The sequence below is a fragment of the Salarias fasciatus genome, chromosome 3, assembly GCF_902148845.1.
Source record: "Salarias fasciatus chromosome 3, fSalaFa1.1, whole genome shotgun sequence".
NCBI lineage: Eukaryota > Metazoa > Chordata > Actinopteri > Blenniiformes > Blenniidae > Salarias > Salarias fasciatus.
The window spans coordinates 24,831,341-24,852,128 of NC_043747.1; the positions used below are offsets into that span (position 1 = coordinate 24,831,341).

Consider the following 20,788-nt stretch of genomic DNA (forward strand, 5'->3'; position numbering starts at 1 on the left):
CCACAGTGGTTTTATGAATGGCGGCAGCGTTGTTCATCACCATGGTAACGCAGGACGTAGAACAACAGACACAACAACGCTGGAGTGAAAACGAGATCCCCAGAGAAAAACAAAATTCTTATTATTATCATATGAATGAATTAGATTAAAATAGTAATTAAAGTAATAAACAAATTAATGAATTTAGAAAAAATGTAGAAGTCCTTCTGCCTGAGAGAAAAAGAAGTCATTGCTGCCCTCTGGCGGACAAACGTCAGAACTGCAATATTTAACTTTAAAAAATAACTACAGACCTGATGAGATAAAAGTCTTAAAAATTTGTTATTTTGGAGATTCAATAAATTCTGGATGTGCAGATCTATTTGTAACCTGCAGGTGGCGCCATCACATACCAGTGGGTGTTGGAAGGTGGACGCTCTCCAGTTGAACTCAGTGTAACTTGTTCCTTGGTAGCTCCACCTGAGTGAATGAAGTAAAGGAAACATCAGGAAGTTCCAGTGGAGCTGCTCTCCTTCAGCGAGCTGAGAGACTGCAGTGTTCGCAGCTTTTCTCCAGATATGAGGAGGAGAACCCGGAAGATGAACAGGACACAACCTGTGTGTGTGTGTTTTCAGCTTTTGTGAAGAGAAGAGATGAGAAAGGTGTGCTTGAGAGACTGCTTGAGAGTGAATCAGTGTGACAGAATCTGGACAGACACACAAAAACTACACAGACACAAACAAACCAAAACGCAGAACGTGCAAACACAATTAACACAGACGCAAAACACACACAAGCATGCACACACATACAAATGCACAGATACTGTGCACACGAAAGACACAAAACTTTCATAAAGAAATAAAAAGATGCACACACAAACATGTACACAAAATATTCAACACTCCAAACATACACATGAATCTACGGTGGCCACCGTATGAATCCACACATACACAAACAAAACCCAAACACACACACACAAAGGTCTCTGTGTTGTTGTAATTTGCATGTAAAATATTTCTATCTGCATTTCCATGAATGGTTTGTGTTTTCTCTGTGTTACTTCTTTTGCTTTTTTTATAGTAACTTGGTTCCACGATAGTTTGATTTCTTCCCAGAGGCCGTTCTCACACTCTTGTCATAATTTTACATGTATTATGTGAATTTTTGTCTGTAAGACTTTGTTATAGTTTTTTTTTTTTTTTGCTCTTGCAGAATCATTGAGACGCTTCCTGCCTCACAGGGAGAAAATGTATGAAAGAGTGTCTGTAGAAGCTTTTCTTTGTTTGCGCTGACTTCAAATGTTCTCACTGTAATTTTTTGTGTGATATTATAGAGCTTCTTTGTTTTTCAGTGCTTGTTGTCATTTTATGTGTGCTTATGCGTGTGTGTTGTAATTTCTTTGTGTTTGTAAGACCTTTAAGCTTGTTTGTAGTGGTGTTTGCGTGTGTCCAGTGTATGTGGCAGTTTTTGTATCTTTGCAGTAATTCTATTTGCGGTATTTGAGTGTTCCTAGTTTCTAGCAGTTTTAAACACAGTGGTTTTTGTGTTTTTAAAATGTGTGGGTTTGCAGTTGTTGGAGCTCCACCCGGTTCTTTGATTCTATACTTGGTATGTAAAATGCCAAAAGTATCTCCAGATGTAATGTTCAGCGCTGGACCTTACAGGGAGAAAAACACAGTTTTCGCCCCGAAATGATCCTGATCGTTCAGGAAACAGAGCTTTTATCCCGTGATCTGCCCTGACAGACAGGTTGCACTTTGCTTGCAACTGGACAGTTTGGTGTTGATGTCAGCTGTCAGCCAAGAGCTGACATCCTTATCAAGTTTGGAACACTAGTGTGTGAGTGTTGGTATCTCCCGAACATGTGGGTATGTTTACACTTTTAGCAGAACATCTTATAAACTTGGTGCACTTGTCTCAGGAACAAGTGTCTCAGTGACCTGATGTTCAGTTAATGTAGCTGTTTCATGACAGTAGTGATAATTAAAGTATCTGTGCAACACAGTAGTTTGAAATTAACCTTATTGTATTTTTTCTGTTTTCAGAAATTTGACAGTAGTTTTACAGGTGTCTGTATGTGGCTGTGCTCCTAAACTTTAGTCCTTTTTTCATTGTTTGTTTGGATTACACTCCATTAATACATTAATCATGAGGGCTTTTTTATTTTAATACTTTTTGGGGATTTTAGTTTCATCTGGTTTGGTGTTAAAATGAGTTTCCAAAATGTTGTCTGACTTTCAGCTTGTTGAAAGTAGTTTTTGTTGTTGATTGCAGTTTTATATGAGTTTCTCATGGTTTAACACAATAGTTTGTGTCTTCTCGTAATTTCCGTGTTTGTAATAGTTAGAAATTGATCTTGTTTTTAGTTTTTTTGTGTTAAATTTGTCACGACTTTGTCATTTTTTCCATGTTTGCTGTAATCTCTTATCAGTGGAGAACATAAAGAACACGGAGGCGTGTCTCCGGTCGTTTCCCTTTAAAGTTTGTTTTTATGGCCTGAACTAAAAGTTGTATATTCAATCATCTCGTGACGTCACACCGCCGGAGCGCGTGCGGCTCCGCGTGAAGAAGAGGAGGAAGAGGAGGGGGAGGAGGAAGAGGAGGAAGAGGAGGAAGGGGGTAAACAGGGAAGCCAGCGGAGAGAAACCAGCTCTGCCTCCGAAGCTGCAGCGGCTCTGCCCGGGTGGTGAAGCCGTCCTGCGGGCCACCGGGCCGGGCTGAGGCGTCCGAGCGGGACCCGGTGAGAGACCCGGCGGCGGGGGGAAAGTTGACGGCGCTTCTTCTCAACTTGTCCCGAGTTTGGTGCAGCTCGCGGCGGCTGGTGGTAACGAGACACACCGGTTGAGGGAGAACGGGAATTAACGAGCAGCGGCAGCGCGTCCAGAGCGGATCGTTCCGCTGGGAATTGAAGATTATTCCTCTGGGAATAAAAGAGTATTCCTCTGGGAATTTAAAGTCCGTCTGCGGGGAATAAAAGACGAGGCACGCGCAGAAATGGCCGAGGCGCGGACCGAGGAAGAGGAGGAAAACATGAGGAGGGAGAGCCGGGAACAAGTGGTCCGACGGCAGCCCTGCACCTCCGGAGGTAAAACAACAACAACAATAACAACAACAACCAAAATAACCACAACAACAAGCCCTTTAACTCATCGAGACCCAGCTGGAGGGAAGCACGAGCTGCCCGGGTCAGAGGGCACGGCCTGTCTCTGCTGCTCCTAATGTGTGTGTGTGCTGCAGTTTTTGTGTTTGTTGTGTTTTCAGTTGTTTTTCGTAGTTTGTGTGTAGTTTGTAGTTGTGTGTGTGTGTGTGTGTGTGTGTGAGTGAGTGTGTGTGTTGTATTTTGTAGTATTTTTGCTTGTGTTATAGTTTTTATACGTGTATGTTGTAGTTTGTAGTAGTTTTCATGTGTGTGCTGTAGTTTTAGTCTGTAGTATGTTTTTACTTATTGTACTTTGTGTGTGCGCGTTCTAGTTTTTATACTTGTATGTCGTAGTTTGTAGTAGTTTTCATGTGTGTGCATTAGATGTACTTTGTAGTATGTTTTTACTTGTAGTTTGTGTGTTTGTGTATGTGTGTTGTAGTTTTTAATAGTTTTGTGTGTGTGTTGACTCTAGTAGTTTATATGTGTGCATGCTGTAGTTTTTGTGTGTGTAGTATGTTTTTGGTTGTTTTTGTAGTTTGTATGTGTGTGTGGGTTGGTGTAGTTTGTAGTAATTCTTATATGTGCGTTCTGTAGTTTTTGTGTTTGTAATATGTATGTTTGTTGTAGTTTTTGTGTGTGCTTGTTACAGTTTCTGAAGAAGTGAGTCAGAGCTTTTTAAAAAAAGTTGAGTTTTACACTTTCTCACAGAGATGAAATCAGAATATTTTCAAAAAGTAAATTGTTTCCCTTGTTTCCACACAGACAGCAGCATCTTTCTAAAAAAGTTGCATTTCCCCGTTTCCATGGAGACGGACTCAGAGTTTTCTACTATGGGTTATGACACTTTGGAGGCCGCCATTGTTGTTCGTGTCCATCTTCTCGTTTCAGTTGTTTTACATGTTGTTATTCGTGTTTGTGTGCGTTGTTGTCATTGTTTGAATGGATTTTCAGTTTTCCTGCTTGTTTCAGCGGCAAGGTTGAGACACTGACATGGAGCTGTGGTGCGTTTCAGTGCAGCCTGAAACGCATCTTTATGAATTTGGGCGTCGCCCCCTTGAAACCAAAGCTGAATCAACATGTCGCATTTGGGTCAAAGTTCAGGCCCGCAGCAGCGTCTGCAGCCACCGCGGGGGCACACAGGTTATAATTTAACGTGTCTGGACTGTTTGAGGCTATTTTCAGAGAGTTTGTAACCTCAAGCAAAAACACGCCATTAGAGGTAATGATACGCCGCGTTACCGCCTGTTTTTCTGTGGTTTTACAGCCATGACTGGTTAATTTAGCCTAAAAGCTGCTCTAATAGCTTCATTTACTGCCTGTGTGTGTAACAGTGACTTTGAGAAAATATTGAGGGAGATAAAGACAATAAAAATATAAATTTTAATGCAAATTTAACTTGACTTCATGACCCCATTTTACACGACAGCATCTGAAGTGAAAACGCCGATTTTGCATTTCAGTTTGAGAAAGTGGAAATGCTTTTCAGACCGTGACGATAAGGGGTTTAAGGATTGTCGTCAAACCTGTTTAGAAAGTCGTCGGAGCGGAGACGGCGTCTCGACCCAGTTTACAGCCCGTCTCCAAACAACTGGAAATGTTCCAAAAGTTGTTCCAGCTTGAAGCTTTCTTTAACCAAAATGTAACAATAAAAAAAAATTATAAAACTGCACTGAAATCAATATGAACACACAGCGGAATGCAGCATCCTGCTAAATCTGGAGTTGGACTAAAGTTATCAGTGTTTAAAAAAAGAGAAACCAGTCCGGAGAAGGAAACGGGTCAGAGAGCCAGAAAAACTCAGACCATAAACAGATCAGAAACCAGTGAAACTTGTCAGGAATGACCACAAAACTTTTGAAATTGTTTCTAAACCGGGAAAAGATTGGAAATGTGATCAAACTGAGACCAGAATCCAGTCTGAACCAAGTCCAGACTACGGCCATAAAAATAAGTAACTCTGGGGCTCCGTCTCCCTGTAGACTCGCGGTGTTGAATATCATCGTTTGTTTGATGCATCGTGATGCAGCTACAGAACAAAATCAATTATAATGCAATAATGTTTCTTTATGTTTGTCAATTCTAAACCATACTGATTCCATTTTAGATTTTTATTGACATAAATACACTTGTTGTCATTTTCTAAATTTAAAAGAGTTCATATTTTCCTCACTGCTTGCATTCATTAAAGGAAAAGTAGTCGCGTGCAGGAAGAAAAACGGAGATGTAACAGAGTTATGCATCGCGGAAACGAATCGTTGACAAGATGATCAATATGGAGGCCAGTGCCAAGATGCTCAGCCCTGTTGGAGACGAGGGAAACTCTGCTTCCTGGACCTGGTTCTCTGATACTCTGCTCCTGGTCGTCCTATATGTCTGTGATTTAGGATGTAGGTTTAGATTTAGGATTCAATAGGAAAACTGCATCCTTATCTAGTGTTTGTGAAATTGCTGTTTTCAATACGACATATAAACGGGGCCAAGAACTAACTAAAACCAGACAGAAACATGTTCAACATAATTTAAAAACTAGTTTGAAACCCACTGAAAATGTGAAACCAATCTACAGTCTATCTAGAAATAGTCAGAAACCAATGAGAAATGTTCCTCAACCTCTAACAAAGACAGAAACCTGAATAAACTGGTTCTGAAAAATCATTTAAAAACCAACATAAAACATTCATGTCTTAAATATGATGTGGAACAGAACTGACTAAGAAGTCCATTTTTCTTTTATTTTGTATATTTTGCCCTCAGAGGTCCAGCTGATGTCAGATCAGAGCGTCTCTCTGTCCTGTAGCTGCTGGAGCAGCAGGAAACCAGCTGAAGCTGAGAGAAATGCGTCTGTGCCACCGTCTGCTATTGTGCAGTCGAACTCAAACGCTTGATTCTGAATGACGTCATTTGTCTTGCAGCCTCAGTGAAAGAATTTTAGTTGTGAAATGTTTTGTTCACGTCAGGCGTTTGGCGGCAGCGTTGGGATTGTCAGAAATGTCTGTTCGGCCTGCAGCGCTCTGGGACTCTGCTCTGGAACTCAACCTGTTCCTCATTTTTCACACTGCTGAAGTCGGTTCTTCTGCTTCATCAAAACCTGTTTGTTTTGATTCTCGAGGAAGATGTTTCAGGACATTTTTCAAGTAAAAACACGTTGTTTCTGCATTTTTGAGTCGGAAAAAGTTTCACGTTTCCACGGCAACATTTTGAAAACAATGTTTCCATGGAAACAGTATAGTTTTGTTGTCACTACCTGGTGCTGCAGCGACGTGCTGCACACACACGTGCTGCAGAGAGCAATACACTCTCAACATGAACAGTGTGGTGTGCATGTGCAGTTGCGCTAGAGTTTCCAGAAAGTGTCATTTTTGCTTGTCTACATGAAGTGTTTCCAAAAAAAAATTCCACCTTAAAGGTGCATTTTAGTGTTCACCTAAAATCCAACAAAGGTTTTGCGTTTTCACTTGAAATCTGTGTCAGCGGGCCTTAAAAGAAGACATTTTTGCAGGAAGTCTGCTCAGAAAGAGCCAGGAATTGAAGCTGTACCAGTGAGGTAAAGGAAGGGAGAAACCAGGTTTGAGTGTCCTTGTTAATAAAAGTTTATAAGTCAAAAAATATATGAATAATATATATAAATATATATATATAAAAAATAGCCTCTTCCACAGATGGGTTGGGGGAAAAAAACAGTATAAAAGCCATAAAGTCCAGTTTTTGTACCATGTTGGGGCATCAATCAGACCAAAACACCGTCGAAAAGTCGATGAAAAACCAGTGCAGAAGTTTAAAAAGACAAGTCAGAAAGCAGTTTAAAGATCATTCCAGAAGTTTGCAGAGAAGTTTGCAAACTGTTTGAAGAGCGGCTGGGAAACCAGCTGGAAACCAGCTGAAGATCCACTGAGTTCGGTCGTAACTGAACTAACCAGTCACCAGTTCAGAGCCGTCTGGAAACCAGCTGATCTCTGACAGCAGGAACAAACCAAAACAACAGCATCAATGAGCCGAGCCGATGTGAGACTGAATGGTCTGAACCGGTCTGTTAGTTCAAACTATCCCAAACGTCTCCCCCTACCCTCTGACCCCTGATCTCTGACCTCCTCCTGATGGAGCTTGGTGCTGAGTCAGCGTTTGAAGCCTGCGGCTCAAACATCTGGAAGCGTTCACGCTCCGGCAGCAGGAGCGCGCCGGCCAATCACGGCCCTGCTTCCTGGGAGCTCTCTGCCAATGGCGCGGCCGGCCAGGGCAGGAGTGGGCGGGGCTAGTGGAAAGTTTTAGAGACAGAGGAGAGGAGAGGAAGAAGAAGAAAGGGGAGAAATACAAAGTTGGGGATTCAGCAGGAAAATAAGCGGCAGGAGGATTTTATCAGATCTCCAGGTGAGTTTTTCAGTCCGAGGAATCGAGGGAAAGAGACGACCGCCTCTTCTCCTTTCCCCTCCGGCTTTTTAGTTTTTTCTGCTGAGCTTTTAAAGGTTATGACAGGAAGTCCACGTTGGTCTCTTCACCTTCACTCCTCAGTTTCCTCTTCCCTTCCTCATCCAGATGCTGCGTTTCCATTAACAGACATTCATTTGTAGGGAGAAGAAGACAAGAAATAGCAAAAGATCTCAGTCAACAGAACGGAAGGATTGTTTGTGTCCTGTCTTGCTGATGTTTGGAGGTGTTGGAGTGTGTTTCCACCTCGTACAGACTCTCCTCGCAGCTCCTGACCAGAGTTTCTTCTTCTGTCTCCTCTCAGGTCGGCCCGACAGGCGTAAACCGGAACATCGCCACAGGTAGGAGAGCTTCCTCCTCTGCTGTCTGACCGGGATCCAGTCAGCCCCGCCTTTAGAGCGGGGGTCCCCAACCGCCGGGCCGCGGACCCGCACCGGGCCGCAATGAGAGAATAACGTTTTAATTTGAAAGTGTGCATTTAATTTTCCATGAGTCTGAATTGAGTTCTGTTTTGAAAAGTGCTTCACTTCCACCAGAGCTGATTTTGTGTACTTTATTGTCATTTTTTATTGATTTATTTTTCTCATGCATCGTTAAACCCTAATTGCAGCCTTTTTATACACCGTTCTGTTGGTCCGCGAAGAAGCAACTGAGTCTGTCGCCATGGAAACGGGGAGGAAAACGCAATTGCTCTGATCCACTGCTACTCTTCCTGCACGCCGCAGCAGACAGTTCTGCACATGCTCAGTGGATGGACTGTAAGAATAAAGTTCTAGAGAGCACAATGACTCCCAGTCCAGGTTCTCCTGGTCCTGGTTCTGGTCTCAGTCCAGGTTCTCCTGGTCTTGGTAGTTTCAAAGTAGACAGTGTATTGTTCTAATGTGGAGCATCCTAAAAGTTACGTTGTTTTCATAACGTTGTCATGTAAACGCAAATCTTTTCTTAAATGAAAACGCAAAAACCGATGCGTTTTCACTAGAAACGCTGTCTTTACCTGACCGCTCAAAGCTTCAAGGAGAAGCTGGTTTTTGCTCCTGAGCGGAGTGGATTTCTCTGTGGCAGACTTTTCCTCCCCTTCAGTTGTGACACACTCCTGAAAGTATTTTGGCTGTTTTGTGGCTGGCATGGCAACCAGCTGGAGAAGTCGCAGGGTTTAACAGGCGTGTGTGTGTGTGTGTGTGTGTGTTGTTGGGGAGGTGGAGCTTTGGAGTCTTTGGATCACCTAATGGTCTGCAGCTAGAGAATTAGAGTTTCTGGGACGCGGTCAACAAAGGAAAACAGCAGATTGTTCATATTAGCGTCTGCAGAAGAGACAGTGGGGTCTTTGTTCATCCTGTTATGAGGAAAACACCTAATCGTGCTGCTTTTAGGAGATTTCCTCACGCCACATCAAAGCTCTGAACGCACACTGTGTTATTCATCCGAAGCAATGCAACCTTGGTTTGTGTTGCTTTGTATCAGTCAGAGGTAGAAACAGAAAGTCCTCTGAGGAGATAAAGTGATCAGACCATCGATCAAGTATTAGAAATCAGTCCCTCAGCTCGGCCGTGCTTTGTTAGAGGAAGGTTATTTTAAAACTTAGTTGCACCAAATCAACATATTAGATGTATCTACCTTTATATTACAGTTTTGGACTGAAGGAAGAGACTTTCTGCAGAAAAGAAGAGACGAAAAGCAGATAAAAGGTTGGAAATGCAAAAAAAAGAACAAATTTCCAAAACGCAAATATGTGTTTTCACTTGAGCTGTTGTCATGGAAACGGGCCATCGTGCTGGACGTAACGTCTACCTTCTTTCGTCCAGTCTCACCTGCCGTGTTTTACAAGCTTTCCCTGGTGGAGACAGAAACGTTCAGAGAGCTGCAGGTCAGAACATGAAGTTTAGAGCGGATCGCTCTGCTCTGGCTCCTCGCTGGTCTTCCTCCTGGTAGAAGCAGGCCTGAGTGATTTTCCAGCGGTGTCAGGGGTGAGTCATGAGCGTCTGTTCCCGGTTAGCAGCTCGGTGGTAAAAGGAGAGCAGAGAACCGAGTCCAGGACAAAGACTGGAGGGGATGAGACTCCCTGGAAGACGAGAGTCTGACCTCCTGTTGTCTGGGAGAGTCTGTTGGACCAGAGCCGGCAGAGCTCCAGCGTCGTTTTAGACTCAAACTGTTACAAAAACTAAGACTTTGTGACTTTTTTGGCCTGAGAAACCTGAGAGTGAACAACAGAGAAGTTAGTCAAACTGTTAAACTGAGGAGATTTTTTTTTTAAGTTGTTTGTAATCAAGAAGGTGGAAAATGTGACTTCTTTGCAAGCAGAATGTTTATATTGGTCCTGAAAATGTCTTGGAGAAACTTTGTGATTAGCTGCCGCGATGCCAGAGCAACAACACAAATGTTTTTATTTTGTGCCGTGGCTTTGAGTTGGATTTGGATTTGTCTTTGTTTTGTAGTGTAGCTTTACCATCTCTGATTTTTTTTTTGTTTGTTTTTTGAGTATTTGGTCAAGCTTTTTTCTATTTGAGTTGTAGCTTTTGTCTTAATGCTGTAGTATTTGAGTTTTTGTTCTATTTAGGGGTGAACGATTAAGGGAAATATCTAACTGCGGTTTTTCTGGCAGATATTTCATATTTTGATGAGATATGATACTTTCTTCACATCAGGCTTCAGTGCCATGTTCAACACATACAGTAATTAAAATGTGACAGAAATTTACACCAAAACATTAAATGCTCTTTATTCTCAGTTGAGTCTCACCGACCACCCTGCTGCCCCGCCTCCCACCTGTTCCAAGTCTGTTGACCTTAGGCTAAGCCCCGCCCCTAAATGCAAACAAACCAATAGCATTCAAGTACCAACTGCCTGGAAACGCCCACTCTGACCTCTTTTGGTTTGGAATTTTTCCCAGAGTTTAAGCATGTTATTTTTGTAATTAAATGTTGAAATTTTGTTTCTTGTGTTTTTCTTGTATTTTTTTGCGTTAAGTTGAGGTTTAATAGGCTTCATTTGTACATTTACAACATTATTGTGTGTAACCAAACTGAACAGTTAGCCAACTCAAAAGATAGCTTTCTTGAATTACAAATATGAATTTATTCACTATCTGTACTTTATAGTGCGTGAAGATAACAGTACAAGCTAACAAGCACATTGAGCAACTTTTAGTTTGATATTTGTATTTTTATTAAAAGTTTTTAGGCTGCGTATTCGAAAAAAACACGATTGATTTAACTCTGAGAGACACATTAACTTTATGTAAGCCTGAGCTCTTTCTACTTCTCTGCGCTTTTTCAGCACTGAGTCGAGTTTCCTCAACATTTTAACAGTGACTCACTGCACCATCTGGTGGTGGAACGTGGTATTGCAGAAATCATCCCTGTAGATAGTTGATTCACTTCTGTAGATTTTTCTGTTCATCTTTGCTAATTATAAGTTGTAAGCAAAATATGTGGCAGCCTCTACTTTTTACAGACTAAATGACTAGTTGTTGATTAAGAAAATGCCAGTTTTAGGTACTTTTTTTGCAAAAAGTATCCTTTGCGATTGGAGAGAAATGAGTGCGATTGAGCTGTTGTTTTGTTTTTGTGTCTCTGCAGCCAGGGCCCGCTGTCGTCCATCAGGGCCGTCATCAAGAGGAGTGAGTGTCTTTTCATCTTTCATCAGGAAAATACAAATTCTCTAAATCTGATTATAGCGGGAAATTTTTGTACCTATATTCTTTTTAGTTCAAATGCCACTTCGAATATCATGAAAAGTACAAAAATCTTCATTTTTACTGCTCAGTCAGCCTGTCAGGCTTAATCAGGGGATTATTGCATTGTTTTTGGGTTTGGGTTTCTGTGTAAATTTGTGTTTACATCCAGGTCAAACTGGTTGCCTGACGTTATGAACAAAGTATCTCATTGTCATTTCTATGTTTTAAACTGCTGCTTCGTGCCTCCTTGTGACTTCTGCATTCCCGTCTTCAGCCTCCACCAGGACCACCTCCCTCTCCGAGACCTCCAGAGAGCGGGAGCGGGACCGAGACCGGGACCGGGAGCGAGACAGGAGGTGAGACGGAGTCCGTGTCGGTTTCAGTTTGAATGCTGATGCAGCGCCTGGCCGTGTTTACAGTAAATAAGCTCCATCAGCAGATCGTCTCTCGGCTCCTTCCTGCAGAATTACTGACAAACCGCGCTGTTGTTACCTAACATAACCCTTCAGCACTAACGTTAGCATTTCCTTATCGGGAGCTAATGAGCTCATCGTTGCTATTCCACTGGATTCCGCATTCCTGCAGGTGTCGTGTCATGAACCATCGTCCTCTGGATGGGATCACTGTTAGCATTCGCATTAGATCCTTTGGTGCTCATGATGATTTCATAAATCATTGAGTTCTCCTCACCTTAACTGCTGTTAGCATTAGCTTTAGCATTATCAAAAAAGCTTTGAGCTGCTGTTGTCTGGATCTGTCAGGCATCATCTTAGAGCGACGTAGTTTCATTACTGCTGCAGAGTTTGACTCTAATTTAATCCTCTAGATGTTTGTTTCTCCTTGTGAATAAAGTCGAGTCGAATCATGAAATTGTCAAATTGGAATCGAATTTTGACGTGTTGTTGTTTCATTTCCAGGCGTCCGGAGATCACCATCCTGTCGGCGGAGCCGCTGGCCTCCGCCCCCTGGTTCCCCGGCGCCTCCGGAGGTTTCCCGCCGCCCCCTCCTCCTGCTGCACAGATCTGGGGATCCACGATCCCCCCCGCCATTCAGGTGAGCCGCCAAGGGCCGTCGGCTCTATAAAAATGCGTTTGCGTGGCAGCGCTTTGAAAAGGATGTCCGTTTTCATCGACTCCGAGCACCACAGTCCTGAAAACAGACATCCAAACCACAGTGGAAGTTTCCCTTTTCACTAAAATGTTGTGTAAACAGAGCTTCAGTAAACAAAGTCTGGTTAGTTTAGTTTCGCCTTCAGACGTCTGCATGAAAATGTGGCCGACTGCTGATGCAGGTTCAGATTTTTTTTCCAGAGAAATCTCTCAACAATACAGAGAAACGCCACAAATGAATCAGAAATTGCGTAGAATGATTCCCAGCGGTTACAAAATATCCTCAGTTTCACCGCAGGAAGCCTAAACTGATGGTTTTCCGTCTTCTGGCTTCTTCAGCCGCCTCCTTCCTATGAGGAGGTGATCAGGGAGAAGACTCAGGAGCAGGTCGTCCTCCCGTCTTCCTCGTCCTCCTCCTCATTGTCTTCACTTCCCATCTCGACAACAACCATCGCCACGCAGACGGACACCGGAGCGGCGCCCGGACCGCCGGAGTCTCCAGGTGACGGTAAAACTCCGTGTGGCCGAACGGTGACCTCTCGGGTTCCGATACCTAACGGAGGTCGTTTGTGTTTTCAGTTCGCCGACCCGTCAGACCGCCGCGGCCGCCTCTCCCCTCCCCTCCCAGGTCGTCCCTCGTGGACGACGTCGCCCCCAGCCAGTCGACGCTGCCCCTTCGCCCCGAGCCCGCCTCCGCGTTCGCGCCGTGCTGCGACCTCCTCGGCGACCTCTGCTCACCGTCGACCTCCGCCGACGTGGTGCCGTGTCCGCCGGCCGCTCCGGTTCCGCAAGAGCGCCCCAGGCCCCGCCCCCGCTCTAAGATCGGCGTGCGGCCGATCGGGAGCGAGGTCAAAGTTCAGACTCTGGTGAAGCTGCGAGAAGACGGCTTGGCCACTTTGGCCGCCGCCCAGGCCGCCCGCTCGGGAAGCGACGCCGCCGGCAGAGACTCGAGTCAGGGGACGTACCTCCAGGAGCTGCTGGACGCCTTCGGCGGGGACGACTGGGGCTTCCCCGACCGCCGCAGCGACAGCAGCGACCTCAGCCAATCAGAAAGCGAGGAGGAGGAGGAGGAGGAAGACATGGCGACTCTGAGAGCGAGGATTCAAGCCTTCGAGCAGCAGGTGGCTGATGGGAGCTCTGGGGTCACGGAAGGTCCGCCGAACCCTTCAGCCAAACCCGAACCTCGACCACGCCCCCGTCTCCAGGGGCAACCTTCCAAACCCGCCCCGCCCGTCGTCGCACCCAAACCCAAGAACTTCTCGTCTGGTCCCAAACCGTCCAGCAAGGTATTCTGGGAAGACGCAGCGGCAACAGGAAGTCCTGTGGACCCGGCAGAACCCAACTCTGCAGGAGTCCCGCTGAAGACTGAGACCCCTCCAGCCTCAGAGCCCCCGCCCTGCCGGTCCTCCGCGAAGCCCCCGGTGACCCCCAAACCCCAAACCACCCCGGAGGCGCCCGTCCCTGCACCCAGACCCCCGCCGCCCAAACTCGCCACACCCGTGAGCGACGGCCACCCCCCCTCCAACCCCCGGCCCCCTCCCAGACCGTCCGTCACCCCCAGGGCCAGCCCTGGCGCCTCACCCCAGGACAAGAGTGCCGCAAACGGAGGCGCCACCCCGGCCCTGCCCCCCAGACCCTCGCCGGAGGCCTGCAGCGCCGCCCAGACGGCGCCGACCCGGACAGGAAGCGAGGAGAGCCAGACTGGTGAGTGCCGCTAAGGTTGAAGTGAGATCAGGAGCCTTGAAATCCCACCGCCGGTTTTCAGATGGCGTTCCGAGGTGGAGCTGATTGCGATAATGTGATTTCAGGGAAAGCGGGAAGCGTCCGGCCCGACGTCCCGACCAAGCCGGCCGCGCTGAGCTCGCCGCGCAGATCCAGCGGTAAGAGAGCGGATCTGCACCGACGCCTCCGGACGACGTCTGGGCGGCACAGTGAAGCGTTTGAGGGCTTAAAGACACACATGAGGCTCATTTGTGGAAGAAATATGCAGACATGGAGGGATCTGGTGTGTGTGTGTGTGTGCGTTATGTGTATGTGCACACACTCGCTACTGAAAGAGAGTGTGTGTTGTGTTATGCAATGAGGCTTGTGAAAGAAAAATGCTGTGATTGTGTGAGCAAGAAAAAAGCCTCCACTGTTGTTGAGGGCTTATCGGATCAGAAGTGTGTGTGTGTGTGTGTGTGTGTGTGTCCAGGGCCAGTTCTTAGCTATGATACTGAGACTGACAGTAATGACGATGTTGCTGTTGTTGCGTGTTGGTGCTGATTTCATCATCACCGATTCAACCCTGGCTGAGGCTCACTGATGACTTTCCCTGAAAACAATGAGGTATTCAAGTTTTGTAGACTGTAAGTCGAGGTTTTTTTTCTTTCTTTCTTTTTTTTCAAGCGTTTGAGCAGTGAATAGCGAGTTTTGTACTAAATTATACCGGTTCATACCATGTGGGACCACTAGATGTCACTCCATGACAACAAGTGCTTCAGAAAAGACACTCAGATATTTCACTGATCACACAAGTTCCCAAGAGAAACGCACACAGCCGATTTTAAAGTGAAAACAGAAAGAGAGCATCATGAAGAGTGTGTGAGAAACTTGAGGGAACTGAAGCAAAACAGAGACACTGACGTGATGAAGAAAAACCGAGAAGGCTCGTCAGGAGTCACTTTCAAAGTTCAATAAATGGACAAAGTGAGAAAATATGTCAATGCTTTATTCCTCACCTCCAGCTCCAAATATTGCCCCCAAACCGACTGGAGTTTCATCGACGCCTCCAGAAGATTCTCACCAAGGCTCGGCCAAACCGCCAGGACCGGCCAGAACCCAGCCTTCAGCTCCGGCTCCAGCCTCCAGGAAAGGTCCTGTCGGTCCCACCAGAGCTGAAACCCCCCACGCAGAGAACCCCTCAGACCCCGGTGTCCCTGGACGGTGAGAGAACTCCCTCTAATGTCCAGACTATAGAGCATCTTCCTCCACTGACTGATACAGCTATAGGTGGTAGTATTCACTCCTCTTTGTTCCTGATGGAACATGTCTTCCTTTAAAAAGTCCAATAGTTTGTTTTGTTTTTTCTCTCTCCAGCACATCGAGTGTGAAGCTCCTTCCTCTCCGTCCTCCACCAATCAAGTCCAACCCTGGGCGCCCGCCCCCTCCAGGGTCTAGCTCGGCCTCCTCAGCCAATCAGATCTCACCTTTGTCCAAAACAGTCGACGCCCCGCCCGTCACCCCGGCCTCGTCATCTCCCTCACCTGCGACGGCCGATCAGACGCAGACACAAAAAGCCCCGAAGCGAGGCCCCCCATTGCCGCCCCGCCCCAAACCTGGACACCCGCTCTACAGCAGCTACGTGGTAATGTTTCATCCCGCTGGCCTTTTCCTGGCAGATTCCTCAGGCTGGTGTTGGTGCATTCCTAGGATTGACATCACTTTACTTAAGTTTGAAGTAAATTGAAGATCAGGCTTGAGAAGTGCTGATTCCTGATTCTTGGATGAAAATAATTCTGATTTTATTTTCTGCATCAGAAGCAGGAAGTGCTGATAGTCCTGGACGACCCTAGCCCCGCCCCCTCAGAGCTCGCCCCAGTTGAAGAAAGCCGTCAGAGCGCTGTCACCAACCCATCAGAGTGTCTGCTGGACCTGGACACCCGACCGGAAGCCATCATTGATCCGGACGGCCAGACGAAGGCGGCCTTGGAAGGCCTGTCGGACTCCCAGGTATCCCAGGCATCCCTGCACCAGGCTGTTGGTTTGGATGACTTTCCTCTGAGCACAGTAGTTATCGGGTTGTCTTCTTTAATCTTTCAGTCCATCCTGCCTGTGCGGCCCGTTGAGCAGAAGGAACAGCCGGACCCTCCTCCTGCCAGGTTGGTCCCATGCGAACTCTGTCCAAACCATAAACGGGTTCCAGTTGCTGCAGAGAAAAATACACAACTGTCATTAACAATAACGACTACAGCTGTGGAACACATAGCAGCGGCAACATTATTGAAAAGTAGAATTTTTCCTCACTGAACATGAAGACAGAATTGGATTATTGTCAAAAAGTTGGGTTTTCTACCCACTTCCACCTAGACAGAGCTGTAGCATTTTCAGAAAGTTACATTCCCAGTTACACAGAATCGCAGCGTTTGCAAAAAGTTTAGTTTCTCCTGTTGACACTGAGTCAGAGCATTTTCAGAAAGTTGCATTTCCCCTGTTTACTCTGATTGTTGTTCTTTTGCTGCCTTTTTTCTACTGTGAAGCACTTTGGCCGGCCACTGTATCTTATGATGCATTAAAGTTTTAACTACAGTTCAGAACAGTCAACACTTTATTGCATTGAACCTGTTTTTGTACCTGATTTTCTTTTCAAGCTGTATTCGCCATTTTTTCTGTTTAAACAGTTTTGTGTGCTTTTTTTCTACCATATTTCATTTCTTATGTTAGAAATTGTAGACACTTCACGTTTTTTAAGCTGTTCCGTCATTTTTTTCCCCCCATTTCTTGTGATTTTTGCTATTTTTCCCAATTTTACTTGAACCTTTTTTGAATCTCTTTTGAACCAGGAATGACGAATCATAATTTTAAAATAAGTTCAATGTTTATTAACGTATCATGTGGTGAAGGCTTCATGGAGCCGCTACAGAGGGACTAAAGAGCCACATGTGGCTCCAGAGCCGCAGGTTGAACACCCCTGTGCTACAAAATAAAGCTGACATTGACTGAGTTTCGGTGTTTTCAAAAAGTTGTATCCTGTTTACTCTGACTTGGAGTGTTGTCTAACACTTGTTTATGTGATCATTCAAACGACTCGTCTTCCATTGGCTTGTAAAGTTCCCGTTTCCTGTGAGCGTAGTGCAGCTTCTCTAAATGCCATCTCGCCACGTCATCGTCAAAGAAAACGCTCCGACCCGTTTTTCTGAGCAGCATTCAGACGTCCCTGGTAACTCGCTCTGCTCCCTGCAGCGGCCCCCGATGCGTGGCGGCGTTCGACTACGAGGGGGAGGAGGAGGACGAGCTGACCTTCTCCCAGGGAGACGTCATCGCTCTGCTGGAGCTGCTGGACGGCGACTGGGGGCGGGGCCGGATCCACGGCAGGGAGGGAATATTCCCGCTCGGCTTCACGGAGGTGGTGGAGGCGCTCCCGCAGAGCCGGCCGGACCCGGGCATGGAAAACACAGGTGAGCTCTCAGCCCTTACAGGGGAAGACTGTGGCTTTCCATCAATAAAATGCATCAAATCACATTTGTTTTGGTTATATTTGTCTCAGAATTATTGAAATTAGCGTCTGAAAACCTACAATAACTTGCCGACGATTGAGGCTCTGTTCACACGACGACAAAGTAGCAATAAACAAAGTATCAGATTACCATTATTGACAATTTTTTTCTCTTACAGTTAAACCTTAATGCTACTTTATCAATAAGTTACATTTCAGAGCAATAGAGTGTCAATAAAACACCCTCTTATGGTCCAGCATGCTGACTGCATTGTTTTCAGTGTTTCTATGGTTTCCGTGGAAACAGATGTTTTCAAAACGTCACCGTGTAAATGTGAAACTTGGCAGAGAAACGGCAAAGAAAGCATTTTTCCTTCCTGTCAATGACGTCTGTGTTTCTTCCAGCAGTAATTTACAGCCATTTCCTGCTGATCTCCCTGCTTGGATTTTGGGTTTGACGTTTCTCGTCTCCATTTCCCTCCACAGCTGCGCCCAAGTCCTCACCGGCCTCGGACTCCCAGGTGTGTGTGTAAAAAGAAAAATATTCCACACTGACGTGTTTCAGTGCCGTTTTTCATGTCGTTGACAGATTTTTTTCCATCTCAAAAGTGCCAGGTCACTCCAGGAAGTGACGTGGCGCCAGCGGCGGCGGAGGAGGAGGAGGAGGAGGAATGGGACGAGGCGCTGTTCGACTTCCCCGGTCAGACGGCGGAGGACCTGTCCTTCCAGAAGGGGGCGCTGATCCGGGTGACAGAGCACGTCGACGCCGAGTGGAGGAGGGGCAGAGTGGATGGGAAGGAGGGGCTTTACCCGGCGGCCTTCACCCAGCCCTCCCTGCGTCCGCCGCCGGCGGGTGGAGGATCGGCCAGAGCCGTGTTCGACTTCACGGCTGAGAACCAAGACGAGCTGACTCTCAAGGTCTGTGATTGGCCGATTCTCTCTCTCTCTCTCTCTCGCTCTCTCTCGCTCTCTCTCTCTCTCTCGCTCTCTCCACAACCCTCTGAATTGCTGATCTCCTCTGGACTCATGCCGGAGCTTCGTTCTTACCCGCCTCGGTTCTGTTTCCCCTTGCAGATCGGCGATATCGTGACGCAGGTGGAGTCGGTGGACGAGCAGTGGATTGTGGGAGTCGTGGCCGGGAAGCGAGGGATCGTGCCCAAAAACTACATTTCGCTCCTCTGAGGAGAGCAGCTCGGCGTGGGCTGAAGGAGAAATGCTGGATCCTCATCGGGGGGCGGGGCTTTGACCCGGCGACGCCTCCATCGGTCCAAACAGCTCAGACCCTTTCCAATGACTGATAACTGGAGGAACCTGAAAGACACTACATGTGCTCGATTTCCCTTCATCTGCACTTTCCTCCTCTACTGAACTGTCTTTTTTTAATTCCATTGAAATCTGTCTTTCGCAGATCGGTTTCAGCCCTGAACCAATGAAAACAGTCCAAACTAGCTCTGTATTCACGAGTCGGATCACTACAGCGGAGTTTTGTTGCTTGTTTTTTTAACCCTTCTGTTGTTTTTTTTTTTTTTTTAAGGAATGAAACAACCTTCTTGTTAACCATCGGAGTGTAATTGAGTGAAGTGTTATTTGTCTTTATTATTTTACCAGAAAATCTGCTGACTTTGGTCTAAATTAAAGTTTGAATCGTTTTCATTTTCAGCTCGAAACAGAAGTGTCAAGACAGACAAATCAAACCAGTTCTGCCTTCGTCTCAGTGGATTCAATGTTTTTATTTTCCACAACTTTTCACAATGTTTCAAGATCTTTCTGAAGATTTTTAGGAATTCTCATGGCCCGAGTCGGCCGCTGTAGATTACTGAGTAAACGTGCCAGAGACCGTAAAGACTGAAAGGTGAGTTTCACTGATTAAGAGACTGTTGAGGCGAAGCGACTGGAGCGAACATCTGAAGGTGGGACGAACCACAGCTATGTGTTTTATTAGAGTGTGTGTGTGTTGAGCATTAAAATTGAATGTTTTGTCAAGGAAGGATCGACTTTGTTCTGTCAGAACGCCACCAGAGACACGGCATTGGGATTTTCTGAGGGATACTTTTGTCAGTACCAGCGATGCTTGAAATATTTCACTGTGCCTTCAGAGCAGCTTCCAACACGTGGTGTTCCTCTGAACGGTACGCTGGACTGAGCTGTCTGGGCATCACCGCTCAGTTGCTGTGCCTTACCCAACAAAGAGTATGTGTTTGTCCTAGAGCTTCTCTATACCGCAGTACCTGTTATCACTCAATACTTCTGAATTGGATTACTCAACAATACCTTTACGCCTCCCCACTCTACCTTTTACGTTTCTCTGCTCTACCTTGGCGTTTCCTCAGTCTGTCTTTGCATTTCCTAACTCTACCTTTGCGTTTTCCCGCTCTACCTTTGGGTTTCCCCTTCTCTACCTTTGTTTCGTCTTATCTTTTTCCATTACCACTCTACCTTTCAGTTAATGAGCAGTACACCTGAGAGACCTAAGAAACTTTTTAAACGCTCCGCTTTTGACATCCCCCTCATGAATATGGTGCCACAACTTTCAAAATAACTCAAAAGTAATCACCATGAAAATGTTGCAGGGACTTTTTTCACATCTCTGATAATGGAATTAGCAGCTGTTCATGAAATTAACTTACATTTTGAAGAAATTAAGCTTTTTTTTTTTTACCTAAGTTAGGCTTTTTTTTATTGTCTTAACCACGTCCGTTCTGGAGTGGTCACAGTAATTCCGGCAGTCCAGCCAAGAGAACCTCGCCATCTGTTCATTTCCTCAAATCTGTGATGTTAACTGAACTGTAGTTTGCTGTTCTTTAAGGTGATGAAGTCTAGATGCAGTATTATAGCTCATCTATTCCAGGTCGTCTGCTTATTTCAACATTCTATTAAGACACATGAGAAGATGGAAATCTTGATCATAAGTGAAAAGTTATTTGAGTATCTGACAAACATCTATCAGCATTCAGTGGTCTTTTATTCCTACATTTTTTGCACTTTATAATGTGTCTCGTTGTGCTGTCATTTCAGGCGTCAGCAGGCGGCGCCACGACCGATTCAGACTGTGACGCGTTGAGTGAAAAAAAAAAAAAACACTTTGAACCCGTCCGGCTGGTCTTTGTTCACTTTCAAGTCAGTAGGGGAAATGTGTGTGAGTGTGACAGAAATCCTGGCACCACGCGTTGTTCATGTAACCAAACATTCCTGCTTTTTAATCCAAATAAAACTTTCAGTCTTAATTCCACATTCAGCTTTTATTGTCTTTGCCTCACATTGAA

The 20,788-nt window shown here is 45.7% G+C and overlaps 1 protein-coding gene across 3 annotated transcripts; it reads left to right on the top strand.

Annotated features, from left to right (window-relative positions):
- Positions 1 to 2,599: 2,599 nt before the first annotated feature.
- On the top strand, positions 2,600 to 20,603 carry LOC115380986 (SH3 domain-containing protein 19-like). 3 transcript variants are annotated; one of them, XM_030082344.1, is made up of 16 exons: positions 2,600 to 3,070; positions 7,854 to 7,890; positions 11,125 to 11,165; positions 11,497 to 11,578; positions 12,140 to 12,275; positions 12,671 to 12,839; positions 12,911 to 14,035; positions 14,140 to 14,211; positions 15,058 to 15,256; positions 15,410 to 15,677; positions 15,851 to 16,042; positions 16,133 to 16,191; positions 17,273 to 17,487; positions 18,012 to 18,046; positions 18,135 to 18,443; positions 18,600 to 20,603. In XM_030082344.1, the coding sequence occupies exons 1-16, from the start codon at positions 2,980 to 2,982 to the stop codon at positions 18,705 to 18,707; spliced, it is 3,138 nt and encodes a 1,045-aa protein (XP_029938204.1). In that variant the 5' UTR covers positions 2,600 to 2,979; the 3' UTR covers positions 18,708 to 20,603. The 3 variants fall into 3 exon arrangements, with proteins under 3 accessions (XP_029938204.1, XP_029938211.1, XP_029938221.1); XM_030082351.1 differs by having other exon boundaries at positions 15,854 to 16,042; XM_030082361.1 differs by having other exon boundaries at positions 12,671 to 12,833.
- The last annotated feature ends 185 nt before the right edge of the window (positions 20,604 to 20,788 follow it).

What these genes read in the sequence shown, in the direction of transcription:
- LOC115380986 (XM_030082344.1), top strand. Translation starts at nt 2,980, where the DNA reads ATGGCCGAGGCGCGGACCGAGGAAGAGGAGGAAAACATGAGGAGGGAG. An exon ending in AAGCGAGGAGAGCCAGACTG is followed by an intron (nt 14,036 to 14,139) that starts GTGAGTGCCGCT and finishes ATGTGATTTCAG; the next exon opens with GGAAAGCGGGAAGCGTCCGG. An exon ending in AAGGCCTGTCGGACTCCCAG is followed by an intron (nt 16,043 to 16,132) that starts GTATCCCAGGCA and finishes TTAATCTTTCAG; the next exon opens with TCCATCCTGCCTGTGCGGCC.